Raw genomic sequence first — 19,192 nt, 5'->3', positions numbered from 1 at the left:
GTACAAGGCCCGCATTTCTTCAGTCGAGGTACATATACTTGAGTCATTGTGCTGTTTCATGTTCATAACTATCACGCCTTTGGGAGCCTAAAGGACCAAGTACTGCGTTTCAACTCCGTCATGCATAGGCATTCATGTAAAGGCCGGAAGTACGGAGTAGCTGCATGGGAATCCAGGCGCACTGGCTTATATTTAAACTTGGCTGCATTCCCTCGTCTTTGAGAGTCGTCTATGTATTTTTGCTTGTCTACTCTCATCTTCACTTGGGCACGGAGGTTTCTGGGAAATGCCACTCACCCACCCCTTGGTTCATTCATTTTGAAAAAAAAAAAAACCCAAAATCTAGTTCATTCCTTTCTAAATTTACTCATCTTCCTCGACAAACCACCATGCTGACAAGACTTTTTCTCGTCGCCGCTGCGGCAACAGCCAGCGCATTGCCTTCCTGCAAAAACAACAATAACGTCACTCCCGGCAAGATGCCCAACTCTACCGTTCCCTCAGTAGCCAAGCTCCTCATCACCTCCCCGGGCAACATCTCCATTGCTGAATTCGATGGTACCAAGTTTGACATCAAGAGCACCCAGAATGTCTCTGGAAACCCGACCTGGGTGGCCTTTTCACAGCCACATTTGTATGCGGTGGACGAAAACAGCGACACAACCAGTCTCCTGAAAGTTGATCTTGCGGGAAACAAGATTGACCACCTGAGCTCCACCAAGGGCAGCAGCGGCGTCGTCCATCTTGAATTCACAAAGGACAAGTCGCAGATGGTTGGTGCAGGCTTTGGGAGCAGCAACATTGACATCTTCGACATCTCCAACGGCGGCTTGAAGTTCTCCAACGCCATCAAGTCGGACGACGACGTCGGCCCCAACAAGGAACGCCAGGAGAAGCCGCACCCTCACCAGTCCGTCCTGGACCCCTCGGGCCGTTTCGTAGCAGTCAACGACCTCGGCACCGACAAGATTCTCGTCCTCGACACCAAAAAGGCCTTTGCCATCGTCAACCGCGTCTCCGTTGAGCCCGCTGGCGCTGGCCCGCGGCACGGAGCCTTCTTCCCCGCCGGAGCCAACAAAGCGACGCACTACTTTGTTCTTTGCGAGATCAAGAACCTCGTCTTGGTGTATGCCCTCAAGTACAGCTGCGACAAGGGCATCGAGTTTGAGCTGAAGCAGACCATCTCGACCTTCAAGTCTGTGGAGGCCACGCCTGCCGAAGCTGCCGCCGGAGAACTCGTGCTTGCTGCGGATAACAAGAATGTCTATGTGTCAAATCGCTTGACGGGTGGGCAGACGGATAACATTGCGAACTTCCGCATTGCCCAGAACGGCGGCGAACTCAAGTTGGACCTTGTGGGCTTCACGTCCACCGGAGGATTGCGGACTCGCATGTTCAGTGCCTCCCTCGATGGCCAGCACCTGTTTGTTGGAAACCAGGACGGCGCGCTGGGTGTCGTGGCCTTGAAGCGAAACGCAAATGGCACGCTGGTTGAGAAGCCTGTGGCGAGCCTTGATATGAGTCTGTTTCCAGGAGAGTTGGCCGGCCCTGCCTTTGTGCAGCAGGTTGCCTAAGTTTGTGGGCCGTTGTGCTTTTTTTCTTTTCTTGTTACGTTTTCGCTTTCATGGCTAGGCCTTGCGCTGCAACCACTAGTCATTGGATCACTTTCTTTCTTCAAAAAGCATATAAGAGCACGAGTTGGGCATAGCCGTCACTAGATGACGTCCCAATGTTCTAATTCAAGTAAATAGTAATACCGGTCGTTCATTATCCAACGGCCCTGTGCCAACTTCCAAAACATGCCATCTATACACGTCAAAGTAATGCTGATCGGTACCGTCTATGGCTCTGTACTTTATGACCAAAAAGAAATCATGTCTAGAGAAGAAAAGGTTTGTAATCCCTCCCAAAGAAACCCAAAATGCGCAGTATAATAAATCCATTCTTTGATATCCGGTTCCTGCTTTACTCACAGCGTCAGAACTCCCATTGAAAATACTCCCAAAACGCCAAACCAACTCCAGGACATTCTTGCTGATCCTGCGCCGTTATCTTTGTTGTTGTTTCCACTGTTTCCATCCGGACTACCACTACCAACTGGCTTCGACAGTTCATTCACTTGCTGCGGCGAACATGTCCCCACTATCGATGTCAGATCCGTTGACGAATCGATCGATTGTGTCCTTGAGCCGCAGTTGGCGTAGGGCGCCATGTATGTCATGTTGTTTGAAATGTCAAACAGCACTGCCCCCCGATCCATCTTTGTTAGACACCAATTCGAATATTCAGCGCACACGGGGGAAAACTCACCATACGCAGACCGCAAGAAGGTGTCGCCTAGCAACGCGAAGGACGTGCTGGGCATGATGCCCAGGTAGCAACTCGGGGGCAAGCCGGCAACCTCGCGAACCATCTCACTGTACGGAACTCGGATGGTGACGCCGTCAAAGTTAAAGTCCAGGCTGCCGTTCTTGCTGGCCAGGCCGCAGTCCACCGTGTAGAGCCCGCTGTCGCCCAAGGCCCGGGCGCCGACTTGCCTGGCGATGTCGTTGGCCAGCCGGGGCGGCAGTAGCGTGAGGGTGGCGCCCGTGTCCATGAAGACGGGCATGGTGGCGCCCGTCAGGTCGGCCGTCCTCCCGGACTCGGGTGTGTGCTGGACCGACGTCAGATTTATCCAGAAGCGCGTCACGCCGTCGGGGGACTTGTTGCCGGGGATCAGCGGCAGCGGCGCCAGCCTGCCCGAGAACTTGGCCGTGTCGACGCCGCCCATGACGACGACGCCGGCTCGGTCGGCCTTGCTGCCCAGCGCGACGCTGTAGGCCTTGGTCTTGGTGATGCCCTGGTCTGCGAGCTGGTCGACAAAGTTCTTGTAGCCCGTGTTAATGCCGACGCCGTGCCCGATGCCCAGGATGCCCGAGAACTGGTCCTTGGTGGATTGCGCCACGCCGAACTGCACCTGCTTCATCTGCCGCGAGTTGACGAGCGCAATGTCGTCGAGGAAGTAGGTGACTTGGGCGGAGCCGATGCCGTACCGGAGCTCCGTACTCAGGTTGCTTCCTTTCGACGACGAGGACTGGAGGGGGTTGTATTGCCCGACGGCCTGGCAGAACCGGTTGTCCGCGGATGCGGGGAGATTCGTGCAGTCCGGGTTGACCCAGAGCTCGAACGACCCCGTGTCGAGTTGCGCAAAGACTTTTTGAATGGGATTTCCTATGTTGACTGGATTTTTTTTGGGTCGGGGTCAGTGGCTTGCTGAACATGACTCTTGTTGTTCTAATGAACAGAGGGTAGTAAAACCCAATGGGAGGACAACTTACGTTGGACATAGTAGGCGACGTCTGAGCGGTTCTCAAGCCGGACCTCGACGTCTCTCTTATCCAAGCGTCTCTCGACATGGAGGACAGGAAGCGTCAGGTGGCCCGGCGAGATGTCGCCGTCGGGAGGCCCTTGCTTGGGATCTTGCTGGAACGAGTTGAAGGATGAGTCTTGGCCGTCTTGTGTGGCCTCAAGACTCCCAGCTGCGTCGTGACGTTGCGAAAGCTGAGGCACCGGTAGCGTTCCCACGGACAGGGTCTCGCCTACAACAGGCAGCTCCCTGGACGGCATGGCCGCGACGATGTTTTCCGCGCGAATCTCCTCCCCAAAGAACCTTGATTCATTACGTACTTGCGGCCACCCGTGTACAGACAGAGAAAGCGAAACCACGGTCGAGGTTATCAGAAGAGACACCATTTTGGGGGACACAGACTCTCACTTGTCGACCCAAATAGAATTTCAGAAAACCACCCCGAGGCTGCTCTATAACAAAAACACATGAAGAATTCTAGACAAGACAAAAGAAGGAAGAATGTATTTCTCTAGTCACAACAGGCAAGTTGACCGTTTCCAAGGGCAACAATTGGAAAGCATATATCCCTTTACAAACAGGCAGTCGGCAAACGCAGATTCCGGCAGCACATGGCCGCGCCAGCCCTCGCTTTACAGCCCAACAGAGGCAGATGGCGAGGCGGCAAGACAAAGCGATAACGAACCCAGGTCTCGGCATTTTTTTTTGAAACAAGGGAGTTTGTGGAGGACCAGACGCGTGTGCAAGTGCAGGCCATACGAGATGAGGCGGGAGGCCAAGAGTCTGGACGACGAGAGGCTCAAAAATAGACGTGGTTTGGCTTCCGTCCGCGCCGATCCTGGAGCTGGAACGAAGCTGTGGTAAAGACTGGGCGTCTGGTGTTTTGGCGTCTCAGAATGAGCTCCTGATGAAGGATTCGACATGTTGTTACAGGGGCGCGGCCGGGAAGCCCCCCATCCTGTTACAGGTCACCGATCGACCGACGGGTCGACATGAGATTCGACAAGACATTGGATAGAAAGTTTGTTGCAAACCGACCCCAAGCTATCGTTCGTCCGGACGAGCGGGGGGAGAGAGTCGATTGTGTGGTGTTTTTGCTTCTGGGCTGCAACAAGCTCGGTTGTTGGCATAATAGTCGATAGCAAAGCAACAAGACAATTTTGATCTGGGTAATGAGAAGAGTTGAGAGGAGGAAGCTGAGACGGCAACTTGTGCAGGTTTCTTGGATGAGAGCGCCTGCGATGTGCCGAGCCGGTGTCAAGTACCACCACGGCTTGTCCAATGATGTCGCCTACCGACGGCCTCGAAAGGGTGAACGAAAAGGGTAAATAGAGGTGCTGATCGGGCGTAAATTCTGGGGCTAAGCTTTTTGCCGAGACACCATCTGTTGTTTAATGCTCGTTGCTAACATTTGCCAACACCAAAGGGCAGCCAGCCAGGCGCTCTGAAGATCAAACGACCACTGCGCCGCCACGCAGCCGTCGTGGCTATCAAGTAAGCAGCAGAGCGGAGAGGAGCTGTACGAGCAGGCTACTCTACTCTACAGCGACGGCCGTCAAAGTCTTGGATCTAAGCTGCTGTACGGCAATGGTTCAGTGGCCCGGCGGTTGGACGAGGGATGCAGCTCCAACAGATGCTGACTTGTGTCACAAACTTGTCCACAGCACCTTTTGTCAGGGAATACGAGGGACACGTCACTGAAATGCGTCGAGATTGCGTGATTTGCGCCCATCGTTGAACGGGGCACGAGGGCCAACAGGCTTCGTGAGACCAGATAGATGTTGGATCACACGTGCTTGATGGAAGGCTCATTGATGCTTTCTCCCTTCCCATGATGGATACGAGCCTGCCAAGTTCACATGGAGTAATCTGCCAGCAAAGTCGAAGCACCCAGTGCCCGGGACGAGGTTTCGGTTGCCATGGGATGAGATTCATCTACATGGCCCGGGGGCGCCTCAACGGGCAGATTCATATATTCAGGACCTGGTAGCCCAGAACAGACGTTGATCGTGTAGCAAGTATACGAATTCCCCCACGGACCGATTAAAAGATGGTAAAGGGGCGGGCGGGGGAATTCTTTTGCAGTCAAGGAGTGTTTTCCCCAGGACCAAGTCATAGCTCTTTGCTGCTTGCTGGACTGTCAAGACACATGTATGGAACGATATAAAACCTCTGAATGCATCTCTTCCAAATTAGAAGCAGTGCGAGACACGGTAAAGAAATGCCTTGGCTGGCCATTCGGATGGCTCTCGGCCAAGTCGCTCCGAGGGTAAGGCATTCCGAGCCCAAGATGCAACTCTGAGGTCGCAGTCCCTGGTTTCCCCCATGTACGAGCCATGTATAGAGAATTGCCTCGGTCTCTGTATACAATGTGGGCATGGCGACCCTGCGTGCAGAGAGAGATGATTGATGCTGGTACGGCACCCACTGGTTCCTCAGCTGTGTCGTGGGCCTCGTGGCTGCGAACTTGCCGCTTGTTTGCCATTGATGCTACGACCCTACTCGACGGAAAACGATGTATAATCCGTGGCCGTGAGTCGGTGTTGGAACGAGCGGTGGATGGATGGTTGACGGACCTGCTTGATGAGTTGGCATCGTGGGAGTTTTGGGCAAGCCGGACGCCGCAAGGCAAATGCCACGAGAGCGACCAGTATGGCAGAGAGGGGTTTATGTAGACGGTTCGTTGAAGTACCAAGGAGGGATATGTAAAAGGGAAACTGAGAGGTCGTAATTATCAACATGTTGTCCTTTACATTGTCTCAGGCTGGTACAACGGCCAGAGGGAGTTTTGCATCATGATTAATGACAAGCAAGTCATTCCCGCCCATTTTTCACACGACCAAAGGTTTACGGCAACAATGAACCCTTTCCGTCCCTTTCTCCTTCCTCGCTCCGATGCCGCCATGGCCGCGAGGGGGACGAGTTTGGCATCGTCGGGCTTCTCCCCTCCCCAACCCGCGCATGGTCACGCGCAACGACGTCTGGCAAAATATGAGTCGAATCTTTGCTGGCCCGGGTCGAGCGAGTTTTTCCCCCTTTTGATACTGGTATGAAGCGCGAATCGACAGGCACGAAGCAGCAAAGGCCGACGAACGAGAGGCCGAGGACAAATGGCGACGCTAGCGCTCGTCGCTTCGTACCCAATTGGCACCCAACATTAAATACTTTTTTGTCTTCCATCACCAATCCATCACCTCACCCTTTCAACCACAGGACGAGCCTGCGACCGAGCTTTCGCAAGACGCTGCCCGACCCGCCCCTCCCAGCCCTCTCTCTCTCTCTCTCTCGTGAGAACGGCCGGACCGCGGCGCTTTGGTCCCTCTGCCAGAACTTGGGGCTCCGGTCGATGCGTTGTCATGCAGCGTGTCCTGCAAGATGTCAAAGACGTGCTTGCCAATGGCTGAGCCGCCGCCAGTGTTACATGCTGCTCCGTACATGATGAACATGCTGCATGGGCGTCTCACACTTTCTCGACTCCAGTTCTCGCAAGTCCCCCCCCGTCCGTGCAGGGTTTTCCAGCCCGCCGAGCTGTGTTTCTTTTCCCCTTCCTCTTATGCCCTTGCCACCATCCTCCTTGGTGTCGACGATATGGGAATTGTCCGTCTCTCTCGCCCTTGAACCCCAAGGAAGAAGGCAAACACAAGCATCTTCCATGTTCATATGGGGATCGGCGCGGACAAGGCCGAGAGGGGAGGCGGCGCGCTGCAGATACATGCTTCGTCTTTGTACGCCGCCGCGACGTGAGCAAATCACGCATCTCTTGCTCCTTGGTCATGTGAACGGGAATTGTCCTGTGTTGCCCCAGGGCCTCTCTCTCTCTCTCTCTCTCTTGCGGACGAGCACGTTGCGAAGCCGTTTTACGCAGGCCGTCATGGTAGCAATGCCCAACTTGGTCGAGTTTGGATGCGTTGACACTCAACGTCTTTTTGCGCATTGCCCAAGTGAGTGGCCTGCTTCAATCTTCTGCTGCTCCATCAGGTGCAATCAGGTACATACATGGCAGACAAAGTGCATGATAGGTCCGGCTGGACTTTTCCTCTCACCTGCTGCATGCAGCTTGCCTTCTCCGCTGTTCCGCCCTCATGGGAGCTATCCGGGCCCGAGAAAGACAGATGACCCTATCTATGCAAGTCGCGTATGCAAGCTCTAGCGAGCAAAGGCCGTATTGGCCTGCTACACTGGCGCCCCCCCCCCAAATGCATAATTCCCGGTGAGGGAGAACAGATTCAACAGAATCTGGGGAACATCTCGTCCGTCCCCCGTCCTGGTCCCCCCCGGAGGGGTTTGCGCGGTTTAAAAGGGGCTGCTCTACTCCTCCCCGTCGAGGCTGGCGTCTCTTGTAGGTTGGAGAGGAAAATGCGTATTTCTTTTGTGAGCCCCTTGTTTACTCTGCGCTGCCATTGTACGCGGATGGCCCTTCGGCATCTGGTTGACTAGCCTCGTGTCACACCGTTCCCTGATCCCCCATTTCAAGCACAGACCGCTGCGGCAAAAAGAAACAGGAGCGGCATGTATATCCCGCTTCGGGAATCTCAATCTCGCGCGGCCGGGCAGGAGGCGCATGATCGCTCTGGAGGATTGGAATACTCGCCGCCATGGGTTGCGAAATTACATCACGAGGCCCGCCGCCGGCTCAACATTTCCACGTATACATCGAGAAGGGCATTGAATGGTGCTGCTCTTGGGAAGAGGCAATTCTCTAGTGGCGCCGCCGACACGACCAATGTCCAAATCGGCATCGCACTCGGAATCATTCTGGGCGTCTTCCTCATAGCCACGGGCGCTTTTCTCTACATGTATCGATCCTCCGTCCGCTTTACCTATCGGAAGCATCGCCGCCATCACACCAAGTCATCCAGGAGCTCGTCTAAGAGCACAGAATCGACACCGCCGCCCGCCCCGGCGCCCCCTCCTCCTGCACCAGAGGCAGAGCCACCCAAGTAGTTGGCATCATGGGGAGTTATGGGTATGTTCAATGAGTGGAAAGCTTCTGGTTTTGACTGACTGCCAAGTTTTGATCTGGGGCTAACATGATAGCTGCGAAATAGTTGATTTCTTCTTCTTTTTTTCTTTTTTAACTGTACACGGACGGTCTGAATATACCATGTGGGGAGTTTGTTTTACTTGTTACCAGGAGTTTGAGACGTGGCTAGTTTGAAATTGTATCATAGGAGTCATGACATATCAAGCACGAGTGGGAGGAAATTGGTCTTTTGATATAATGGCATTGTTTGGGTAGGTACATGACCTGAGGCCGGTGCTAGTGGGAGTTGATGTGGCTTTTTCGTACACCGAACATGTAATTCAACTATACGGTGCAGTTTTCTCTATTTTCCTTTTCCCACCCCCAGGTGTTATGCCGTCTCATATCTGATCCCCCGGCAGCAGGGAGACAGTCACCTTGTCCACCAGCGGTAAACTCTTCCCAAGCACACTGACATCATGTACACACCGTCTGTTGACCTTTCTCCTCTCCATCCCCAGCCGTGCCAATCTCGTCCGCTGTGTTGACACACAAGCCGTCTAGCCACCGACATTAATGCCGTAGCTGCGCCGCCGCAGGGCGAGTCACATCCCCCGTGTCCGGATCCAGCACGTCCAGCGCAACTGGGCCAGAATCAGGGGTGCGGTCGCCTCGTCGACGATGGCGCCGAAACTCGCCGCTCGAGTTTGACGACAGCCGCACTCTACATCCCCCCCGTCGTCCAACAGGGCGCCGCTGACACCCGTAGTAAGCGAATGCACCTAGGGACACGGCGACGACGCAGCTTACTAGGATGACCATGGCCACGATGCCGCTGGGCATTTCTTCACGGCGGTCGAGCCTTTTCATTGACACTGGGGGGCTATTTCGGTAAAATTGCTTATGGCGTATTTCTGCCCGAGGATATCGTGGGAAAGAAGGTGACTCGTCGGCGTGTTTGTTCTTTTTTTGAGGATGCGTGCTTTTTGGTGATGAGGATGGGAATTTACTTTTTACTTTTGAGGGCAAAATGGTGTATCAAGAAAGTGGCGAGAGAAGAGGGAGCACTTAGATGCTTTACATGAGAGCTACTTATACTATCGCTATATTGCAATCCCGATGAACGATACTTGAATGATGGCGGCTGAAGTGAGCCGTGTTTGGTCTATAGGTGACAGTCGGATGAACCCCAGAGCTGCATGGTTTGCTGGCAGCAAGCTGCCTTGCAGAGTGAATGTAGTCACCATATATCCCTTTGATTTGCTTATTTGCCACACATCGATGGGGATTTTCGCTAATCATGGACGGAGGGGTGCTCCAAACGTAAAGGAAGAATCGTGATGTGGCGTTTCACTTCTGCATGCGAGGATTGTGTTTGTCCAAACATCGGGACAATTTACATGGAACAGACCCCAGATTTGCGCCTCTCACAACGCAGGACTTGCTGAGCACATGTTGTACGTGCTTTGTGTGCACAAATCCCGCCGGCAAGTAGGTATGCCCATGTGTTGAGGCTTCGTTATCGCCCGTCGGCCGGATCACGTTCCTCAAGGTATCATGTGCGTCGGCAAGTGGCACAGCAGGGTGGCCACATGGCGCCTACTTGGCCGACAAACCACTTCGTGTTCCGCTCATTGACGCGATCATGACTGACCAACGCCGGGGCCCGGCCTAGCGACGCAAGGACGGCTCTTCACACACCAACCCCGAGCGGCAGCGGCAGAGGCGCCGTTGGATGTGACAGGACCTTGATGGCGTCGACACCCTGCACAATAGTCGCTCCGTGCCGGAGTACTCCGTGACGGTTTGCGAACTTTGTTGGTTTGTCAGCCGGCAAACACTCACCCTGTTGGGCCCAGGCAGAGGGGGAGAGAGAGCAACAAGGTGCAGGCTAGATGCTCTCCGGCCATAATTTTGGCCGTCGATTGAATCATCCTCCTCGTTCAATAACGCTTCAATCTGCTAATCACGAGTCGTTCCAGATGCCATTAGTATTGCACGTAGCTTGCGAATGAGGAGAGCCTGATATCCCGGCGCCCTGCCAATCAAAGGCTTCACCCTGGCGTATAAGCCCTCCAGCAAAGAACGGCGTTGAGATTTTCCCTTGTGCGACATGACGCCCAATGCTTTCCGAAATTCCGCGAGGCATAGCGGTGGATATTGCCGCCGACGGAGGCGCTGAGCAAACTTCGCTAAGAAGTGCAAGGTCTTACTGATTGATTGGTGCCACAAGTCGATTTTCTTTCTGGAACCCCCACGCCATCCCCATGGCCCATGGGCCTGTGGCTGACGCCGACGATGTGCTCAGGCTTGTTGGTATCTTGTTTGCATCAGCAACGGAACTTACCTGAGTCATAGTGTCAGTTTTTGTTCATCCCGCGGGTAATTGATGCCGTACGGGCTGGTGTCGGTGATGGCTCTTAGGAGAATACAATGAGCGGATAGAATGATTAGGAGGCCTTACGAGTTCAATGTTGGAGACGGCAAGTCAATTTCCGTGTTAGTGCCCTCTTCGTCATGGATCGCCCCTTCCTTGTAAATGGCGGGGCAATGTCCGCCCCTCCATGCCCCTCCATCCATCATCACCTTCCAAACCTTCCCCTGCAAGGGCACCGCGCTTTGTTGACGACCCACTTGTCCACCTCGTGCCGACAGGGGGGGCTTCTGCCGTTCAACCCAGCTCCTTCCACTTGCGATACTCTTGACCTCTCTGCCCCTCCATGCTTGAGAAGCGCCATCATTTGCCGTCATCTCATGCTAGCGATTTTATCATGATGCGAGTGATTGCCACAGAGGGCCATCAGGACGTTCGCGAGAGCTGGGTCTCTGGGACTATCAAACCTTGATCCTCCCACACACATTACGCGCAAATGAGTCACTTGCCGATCCTCCGAGCCAAATTCAATTCTTTGCTTCTCCAGCCCCAGAGCCACCAGAACTAACGGAGACAACATGTCGGTACACCCGCTGTTAACGTTATTTCCGACCCCAGATGAATTCATAATTCACATCAGAGGCCACAAAGACGCTTCATCTTCAAGTGACGTTACGTACCCCATGGAACCTCGGACCCAGAATAATACAAGATGGCGTTTCCCATGGCCACACAATGACCTCCACCAGCACCTTCGGTAAAAAGGACCAGCACGCCAATTGTAGGCGTATTGATGAATCTTCGTATCCACTTGATGTCGTCCCTCTTTCCCCTCCATTTAAATGGTTCGAATCTCGCTCCTTGGCCGCATCAGTTGCGTCAACAACCTCTCTTCCTACACCCGAAACTTTGCAATCCGCTCAGTTCATCGTAAAAACCTCAGCACAATGTCTTTCGGCAAGACCGTCAAGCTCAATTCCGGTCACACCATCCCTCGTGTTGGATACGGTACCTGGCAGGCTGCCCCTGGAGAGGTCGGCAATGGCGTTTACGAGGCGCTCAAGACCGGCTACCGCCACCTTGACTTGGCCAAAATTTACGGCAACCAGAAGGAGGTTGGCGAGGGCATTAAGCGTGCCTACGCTGAAGTTCCCGGTTTGAAGCGCGAGGATATCTTTATCACCTCCAAGCTGTGGAACAACAAGCACAGGCCCGAGGACGTTGAGAAGGCGCTGGATGACACTCTGGCTGAGTTGCAGTTGGATTACCTCGATGTGAGTTCTGAGCTCTACAAATCGTTCACTGGCTCGGTACCTCCAGTCAATTCGCTGGTGATATGAGTTGTAACTGGACAGGAGCAGGAATACCAGTGACTGCCGATGTGCATGCCGATTTTCCGCTAACATGCCCTACTAGCTGTATCTCATCCACTGGCCTGTTGCCTTCAAGCCTGGCGAGGACAAGTTCCCCAAGGTTGCCAATGGCGAAGTTGACATCGACCGTGGCGTGACCATCTCACAGACCTGGAAGGGTACGAATAGCCAATCAGCTCCCCGTTTGTCTCTTGCATGAACCATGTGCTAATACGTTACGTGATAACAGCTGTGACTGAGCTACCCAAGACCAAGACCCGCTCCGTCGGAGTTTCCAACTTCAGCATTGAGCATGTAAGTCTGCTGATGCATTGCCAATGGAATCGCGAGACCCGCCATACATGACCAAAGGATGGCAGAACAATGTTACTGACAACATCCCCCCTCCAGCTCGAGGGCGTCATCGCCGCCACTGGCGTCGTCCCCGCCGTCAATCAGATCGAACGTCACCCTCGACTTCCCAACGCCCCCCTGATCGAGTACTGCGCCAAGAAGAACATCATCATCACCGCTTACTCCGCTTTCGGCAACAACAGCTGGAACGTTCCTCTGCTTGTCAATACACCCGAAGTCAAGACTATCGCCGACCGTCTCGGCGCTGCTCAGGGCAAGACCGTCACCGCCGCCCAAGTCATTATCGCCTGGTCGGTCCTCGGCAACCACACTGTCATTCCTAAATCCGTCACTCCTTCTCGCATTCGTGAGAATTTCCAGGAAGTCGAGCTTGATGAGCAGGCCATCCAGGACCTCAAGAAGCTTGGCGAGACTCCTCAGCGCTTCAACGTTCCCACTACTTGTAAGATATGCAAACCACTGTCATCGGACCAGAAAATGCTAGTTCTAACCACAACCATGTAGACGACCCGAAATGGAACATCAACGTCTTTGACGATGAGAAGGACAAGAACGCTGCTCTGCAGGTTCTTATCAAGTGAGAGTTTCGGATGCTGGACGAATGAAGGAGAACATATAATATACCCCCCAAGGAGAGTTTTGCCAATATCTAGACACAGAGCGATATGAATTGGATAGACTTCTTGATGAAAACGGGCCCAGTCACATACCTTATGTTCAACTAAACTACAAAGTAGGGCACACAAATGCCAATGATTTCATGACCATGGACACCAAGCCCAACAACCCATATGCAGCAAGCAAGACATGCCCAAACGAAGCGCCAGCAATGCAAGCACACTGACCCGATTTGGGGCCGCCAATTAATTACAATGGTATAAGATACCTCCACGCCGCCATGCAATTCTAAACCAGTTGCCACCTCAGCTAAGAAGCTCCTTGATGTCCTCTATGCGCTGTAATTTCTTTTCCTCGTCGCTCATCATTCCCAAAGACGTTGCACTTATACCTAGTTAGCAAGGGTGGCCGTGGAGATCTGGAGCTTCGCAAACCGCGGGCAACTTACATAAATTTCTTCCTGTCCTGTACCCGCAACATGCGCTCTTCCACACTCTGCTTTACAATAAATCGCTTAACCACCACCTCATCCTCCTGTCCGAGTCTATGTACTCGATCAATAGCTTGCGCCTCTACAGCAAAACTCCACCACGGATCCATCATGAACACTCGTCCTGCGCTGGTGAGATTCAGGCCGACTCCGCCAGCGCGTAGACTGATAAGGAGGACCGTGAAGCCCTTTCTTTCGGTGAATTCTTCCAGCACCGCGGCTCGCGCTTTTTGTGCCATGGACCCGTCGAGGCGTAGGAATTTGACGTTGATGCGGGTCAGGGCCGGTTCGATGAGTGATAAGAACGAAGTGAACTGGGAGAATACCACCGACTTCATCTGTGGACGCTCTTTACGTAGGACTCGCAACTCGGAAATGAGTGCTGTCACCTTGGCCGACGACTGGTTCACACCTAGCCGCTGTAGGCTCATCCTAGGCTTGGACACCATGTTGATTTCGTCGTCGTGCCGTACAACTTCGAACAAATCCCTCTGGTTGAGGGGTTCGCGGCAGTTAAAGCATCGTGGTACAACGCCACGGTCACTTTCATGCTTCATGAAATCCAGCAAGCATTTCCTGCATGCCGAATGCCAGCAGCCAGTGACTGTCTGGTCGTTCATCGGCTCATCAAAGCACAGTGGACATTCCTTTTCGGCTTCATTGCGAATTTCCTCGAGAGCGTTTGCTCCATATGTGAAATTGTCTTTGACTGCTTCATCAGTCGTAGCAGTAAAGTGTGCCACTAGAGTTTCCAAATCCATGTCGTCAGCCAGACCGGTCGCTGCATCAGCGGCAGCACCAGCTTCTACCTCGTCCGCCACGATGTCTCGATTTCGAACGAGAATAGGGTGGCAGCACGATTGTCGCAGTCGTAAGATTTGTGTATAAATAGTCGTGAATGCTTTCATAACAGTTCCCGCCTCGACATTTCTGGAAAATGTCCGCCTTGCCTGGCTAAAAACGTGATCATATACATCGCGCTCAGGCTTGGACAACTCGACGTCAACAATATCAATCTGCTTGCAAGGTAGAGGCACAAGTGGCTGGCCGTTTGGCGTCTTCATATCCTTCGTCCTGCGCATTACCAACGGCTCCAATACTGTTTGCACGACGTCCAGCGCCCTCATAAAGTCACCGGCTTCAAAGGGCACCGTGATGAATGTCTTCCAGAAAGAAAAGTTGTTCCAAGGTTCCACGCCAAGAAATCGCACCAAACTAAATAGATCTTCAAGCTTGTTCACTATTGGCGTTCCCGTCAGCACCCATCTGTGATTTGCCGAAATCTCATAACAAGCTCGGGCGGTCTTGGAAGATCTATTTTTGATATGGTGGGCTTCGTCAAGGACGACTCGAAAAAACTTTAACGAGAACAGGCCGTTGTGGAATGACTTGTCACCATTCTTGGCTACCAGGGAGCTAAATTCAGAGAGCACCACGCCGTAGCTGGTGATGACAAGGTCGGGTGCTTGGGAAGCATTCGACTCGCTACACAGGGCTTGCAGATTAGTTGTCTTCTCATTGCCGTAGTAGAGCTCAATTTTCATTGTGCCTTCCTTCGAGGCCTTTTCAGCCTCGCTTTTCCATTGCGACAGAAGCGACATTGGCGCAACGACCAATGTTGTGCATGGTGCTGCAAGAGAATTGGATGAGTTTGCCCCCAATCGAGCCAGATGATTGACACTCGAGATGCCACCATTAGTGAGTCGAACCTGCCGAGCCGTTTCCGATCGATGAGAGTGAACTAGACTAAGCATCTGAATTGTCTTACCCAAGCCCATCTCATCGGCAAGTATTCCACCAAGACAATGCTGTTCCTGGACTGGAAAGTCTAGTGATAAATCCCCAGAGTAGGGATTGACGTAGAATTTTGACACTCCTTCAACGTCAGGCAACTGGTTGTCATCAACATCTTTTGTTGGCCAGTCGTACTCTTCCCAGAGAGGGTGCATGGATGGCTCGCGATTGCTCATCTCGTCTTTTTCCTTTGCCATCATCCAGTGCAAGGATTGCTTTTGGTACGGCCTCAAGGTCATGGCGAAGCTGTCAGCCGGTTCGGCTTCCGGGGTGTTGAAATCGAAACACTGCGCCTTTTTATACAAAGCATCCAACTGATCTTGCTCAAGCTCCTCCCCCTCCTCGGTATCTGATGAGTTGGGCACCGACTCCGATTCCTTGCCGGGAACCGCGGCCTTTTTAGCATCGCGTTGCTTCTGCTCGTCCATCTCGGCAGCCTGAAGCAGTTCCCTCCTTTTATCCTTGGCCGCTGAATTTGCCCGAGTTGGTTGCAAGTTGATTTCTTGAAAAAGTCTTACTAATGCGACCTGACGCAAGCGCAATTCCTTCTCATCCGTGGTTTCGCCTCGCTCAAATATGTTGTTAGGTTGATCGTCGGCAAACCGAAAGCTGCGGGCTTCAAACGCAGAGCGTAGCAGCAAACATCTCAGCTGCAAATACACAGTGTCGTTGGTTCGTAGTCGTTCAGGTGCATACACACAGATTCCCTCAAAATGACACACATCTTGATCAATCAATGTCGACACCCAATTCGCCGTGTCTTTGGTCAAGCGACCGATTTCTGTGCCGGATTGATTGGTAAAGCGAACAATCACATCGACTGTTCTCGAAGCCGCTGTCTTCGGCTTTGGAGAGGGTGAGCTGACAACTCCAAGCTTGTTCTTGATTTTGGGCGGCGGCGCGGGCTTAATTTTCTGGCGCTCGATCTTGATGACATCCCCATGCTTTAGCATATTGCTTCCGCTTCGAGTTGCCCAACCTTCTGCACCAAACGCACCTAGATATCGTTTTCGTGGCAAGGTTCCGAGAGAGAGAGATGGACTTGTTGTAGACTCCTCGATAGATGCAGATTGGGCGGTTCGGGAACTGGCCGGCCGCTGGCTGACGGATCCAAAAATTGGCTGTTGTTTGGTCTGCAACTTCTTGTACGTGCCATCAAAGAACATGTTGACAGCCCTTTCGAGATTGTCGCCACAATTGTTCCGAATGATGTTGAGAACTTCGTTGCTGACCTTGTCACCAACGAAGCTTTCGAACATGTCCTTGTCGAAGTTCAAAGTTGTAGGCTCGTCCAAATGCACAGAAGTTGGCTGAGGCGAGTCTGATTTTATATTGGCCGTGCCATTTTCCGAAAGCTCAGCGAGTGCGATGCGCGAATCTGAATCCCTCTTCACGCCCTCGTGGTCCTTGACGTACTCCTTAGCTGACACAGGCGAAGAACTGTGTCCAGGGCTGAGCAGTACAGGATCAGACGAATTCTCACCTGGGTCTCTGAAGAACCTCCGTTTCTTGGGTGGAGGCTCCTGCGACGCTCCAGACTCCATGATAAAGAGCACTCATTGACAATGCGCAAGTGTCAACAAGCACACGCGGAGTGGTATATGTCGGCACATGTGGTCAAACCTTGAGGCGGGATGAACCAGTCAGTGGGGAGACGCGCCGCATCTTCACTGTTGCGGGAGGCGCGACAAAGCGTGTCTAGTGGTCATGTGACCGCGTTTGGAACGGTCGCAGGGGACCCGCAGCCCGGAATTCCATGCTCAAGTGCTTTACGGAGTACGGAGTACTTACTCCGTAACTGGAATGGCCACTGTCTGGGGCAGTCAGGCTCAAGCTACAGTAAGGTGTGTACCCAACATCCACCCCACTTGTAATTTTTGGGGGGGGCAGCCAGAGGCCATCGCCATAATTACTCCATTCTACTCCGTATCCTTGAAGCAATTGATGGCTAATACAATGCCCTTCATTGGTCCATGGGCTTGTGATCTGTGAGATATTTGGCCTTACCACCGTATCATCACCACAAGCTGGGCCATTGGCCATCAATCTTCTCAGCTACCCTTTATGCGCCGCCCCCAAGCCATAGGCGTTAGCCTGAGAAGGTTTGCCCATGGCCGGCCAAACCGTCGTGGATACGTGACAGATGCCGACGTAGAATCCGCAAGGGCATACTGCTTGAGGCAGCTCCAGTATGTGCGCCATGCTTCCTCGCCCTCACGTTGGAGTTCTCCATAGCTGATGCTCTCTCCCCAGGACAAGCGATTACGATGCACATCTCATCCGACGGTTTGTACCGTCTCCGGTCCGAGACACCTACGCCGCTCTTAGAGCGCTCAACCTCGAGTTGGTCCGCCTCCCCGAAGTCGTGTCGAATCCCGTCATTGGCGCTCTTCGCATGAAGTTTTGGCATGAGTCTATAGACAAGACTTTCGCCGGAATGCCACCTCGAGAACCAATCTGCATTCTGCTACACCAAGCTCTTCAGGGACTGGAAGCTCGAGCCGGCAGCCCGACCAAGAAGTCGATAAAATTTTGGGTATCTCGACTTGTCAAGACGAGAGAAAAGTACATGGATGGCCGACCGTATCCCAGTCTGGCAGCGTTGGAAGACTATGCCGAAAACACATACTCGACCATGATGTATACGACGTTGGCATCCATGCCCCTGCGCTCCATGCACGTTGATCACTTGGCTAGCCATATTGGCAAAGCCTGTGGCATAATTGCTGTGCTGCGAGGAATTCCAGTCTTGGCCGCTCCCGGGCGGCCCGTTAAGACTCCTACTGGCGCGGATGCACCTCCGACTCGCGAGCCGTCTCTGTTGCTGCCACTGGACATTATGGCCGAGGAAGGCGTAAAGGAGGAGGAGGTTTTTCGACAGGGGCCAAACGCACCCGGGCTGCAGGATGCCGTTTTCAAAGTCGCAACTCGTGCGAATGACCACCTAATTACGGCTCGGGAGATGTTGAAGCGGCTAAAGGCCGGCGAAGACCCGGGCCACGAGTTTGAGCACGAAGGAGAGGCTGAGCATATCTATCTGGGGGAAAACGACACGAACAAGGAGATTAGGCAAAGTTTCGGGGTGCTCCTGGAAGCCGTACCAGCTTCCCACTATTTGGAGAACCTGGAAAAGGTTAATTTCGATCCATTTGCCGTGAAGTCTGGTGGATGGCGATTACCTTGGAGGATCTGGCAGTCATTGTCATCTGAGAGGCTATAATGATATGTAACAACATGTAGAATATTGTACTTTAGTGAGGTGGAACAAGGACGTTCACTTGATGACACAAATTGGAATAATCGAGCACTTGAGAGACTCTGCCCAGCAAATGTCTCCTAGAGCTACAACACGCACTTACCAACCTGTTCAGTAGCTGGGAAGCTAAGCTCATTCACAAAACTGACGATGAGCAAAGCGGGAGCCAAGAATGTGTCTTCGCCATAGTTCACAAGGCCTCCAGATTCGTCCTCTCGAATAATTGATAAGCAAAGAAAACAAGCTCCCCGATATACAAGCCTTCATCTACAAACCCCATTCATATCACACCAGTGCTCAAGCCCAAGCCCAAGCTCTCCAACACGTCATTGGCCCACGCCAAACCTCGACAGTGGACCACGACACACGACATGCACCGGCAAATCCTCGGCCCGATACCCCTGCTCCAAATTTCGAGATGCGTCCAACACCACAGACCACGGACCGTCATACCATCACCAACTCCTCCTCGACCAAGCATAGATGCGGCCGTCAAGATGCTCTACGAGCTAATAGCCATTGTGCGCCTCTCCTCCCGTCCACCCCCTTCCCCGCAAATCTAACTAAATCATACAGGTCCGACCAGGCAACCTAGGCGAAGTAAAGGAGTACGTTTCCAGCCCC

The 19,192-nt window shown here is 53.1% G+C and overlaps 7 protein-coding genes across 7 annotated transcripts in view; 5 read left to right on the top strand and 2 right to left on the bottom strand.

Annotated features, from left to right (window-relative positions):
* Nucleotides 1–389: 389 nt before the first annotated feature.
* MAA_02437 (6-phosphogluconolactonase) lies at nucleotides 390–1,574 on the top strand (the record flags this gene model as incomplete). The annotated part of the gene is made up of 1 exon (XM_007820435.1): nucleotides 390–1,574. The coding sequence occupies one exon, from the start codon at nucleotides 390–392 to the stop codon at nucleotides 1,572–1,574; it is 1,185 nt and encodes a 394-aa protein (XP_007818626.1).
* Nucleotides 1,575–1,969: 395 nt separating this feature from the next.
* MAA_02438 (eukaryotic aspartyl protease) lies at nucleotides 1,970–3,732 on the bottom strand (the record flags this gene model as incomplete). The annotated part of the gene is made up of 2 exons (XM_007820436.1): nucleotides 1,970–3,192; nucleotides 3,318–3,732. The coding sequence occupies 2 exons, from the start codon at nucleotides 3,730–3,732 to the stop codon at nucleotides 1,970–1,972; spliced, it is 1,638 nt and encodes a 545-aa protein (XP_007818627.1).
* Nucleotides 3,733–7,855: 4,123 nt separating this feature from the next.
* MAA_10680 (uncharacterized protein) lies at nucleotides 7,856–8,290 on the top strand (the record flags this gene model as incomplete). Its single annotated transcript, XM_011412398.1, has 1 exon — nucleotides 7,856–8,290. The coding sequence occupies one exon, from the start codon at nucleotides 7,856–7,858 to the stop codon at nucleotides 8,288–8,290; it is 435 nt and encodes a 144-aa protein (XP_011410700.1).
* A 3,340-nt stretch (nucleotides 8,291–11,630) lies between these two features.
* On the top strand, nucleotides 11,631–12,991 carry MAA_02439 (uncharacterized protein; the record flags this gene model as incomplete). The annotated part of the gene is made up of 5 exons (XM_007820437.1): nucleotides 11,631–11,957; nucleotides 12,100–12,214; nucleotides 12,286–12,350; nucleotides 12,447–12,852; nucleotides 12,915–12,991. The coding sequence occupies 5 exons, from the start codon at nucleotides 11,631–11,633 to the stop codon at nucleotides 12,989–12,991; spliced, it is 990 nt and encodes a 329-aa protein (XP_007818628.1).
* A 342-nt stretch (nucleotides 12,992–13,333) lies between these two features.
* On the bottom strand, nucleotides 13,334–16,856 carry MAA_10679 (Cystathionine beta-synthase, core; the record flags this gene model as incomplete). The annotated part of the gene is made up of 2 exons (XM_011412397.1): nucleotides 13,334–13,412; nucleotides 13,477–16,856. The coding sequence occupies 2 exons, from the start codon at nucleotides 16,854–16,856 to the stop codon at nucleotides 13,334–13,336; spliced, it is 3,459 nt and encodes a 1,152-aa protein (XP_011410699.1).
* Nucleotides 16,857–17,376: 520 nt separating this feature from the next.
* Nucleotides 17,377–18,532, top strand: MAA_02440 (phytoene synthetase/ ribosomal protein S6; the record flags this gene model as incomplete). The annotated part of the gene is made up of 2 exons (XM_007820438.2): nucleotides 17,377–17,501; nucleotides 17,566–18,532. The coding sequence occupies 2 exons, from the start codon at nucleotides 17,377–17,379 to the stop codon at nucleotides 18,530–18,532; spliced, it is 1,092 nt and encodes a 363-aa protein (XP_007818629.2).
* Nucleotides 18,533–18,939: 407 nt separating this feature from the next.
* The window catches only part of MAA_02441 (phytoene synthetase/ ribosomal protein S6), a gene marked incomplete at both ends in the record, with an annotated part of 657 nt that continues 404 nt past the window's right edge, over nucleotides 18,940–19,192 (top strand). Inside the window, 2 exons of the mRNA XM_007820439.2 lie at nucleotides 18,940–19,089; nucleotides 19,145–19,176. Coding sequence (XP_007818630.2) covers nucleotides 18,940–19,089; nucleotides 19,145–19,176 — 182 coding nt within the window. The remainder of the gene's footprint in view (nucleotides 19,090–19,144; nucleotides 19,177–19,192) is intronic.

This window comes from Metarhizium robertsii (assembly GCF_000187425.2).
Source record: "Metarhizium robertsii ARSEF 23 chromosome Unknown MAA_Scf_1, whole genome shotgun sequence".
Classification (NCBI taxonomy): domain Eukaryota; kingdom Fungi; phylum Ascomycota; class Sordariomycetes; order Hypocreales; family Clavicipitaceae; genus Metarhizium; species Metarhizium robertsii.
Note: the sequence above shows the minus strand (reverse complement) of the source record. Positions and strands in the feature narration are given on the sequence as shown.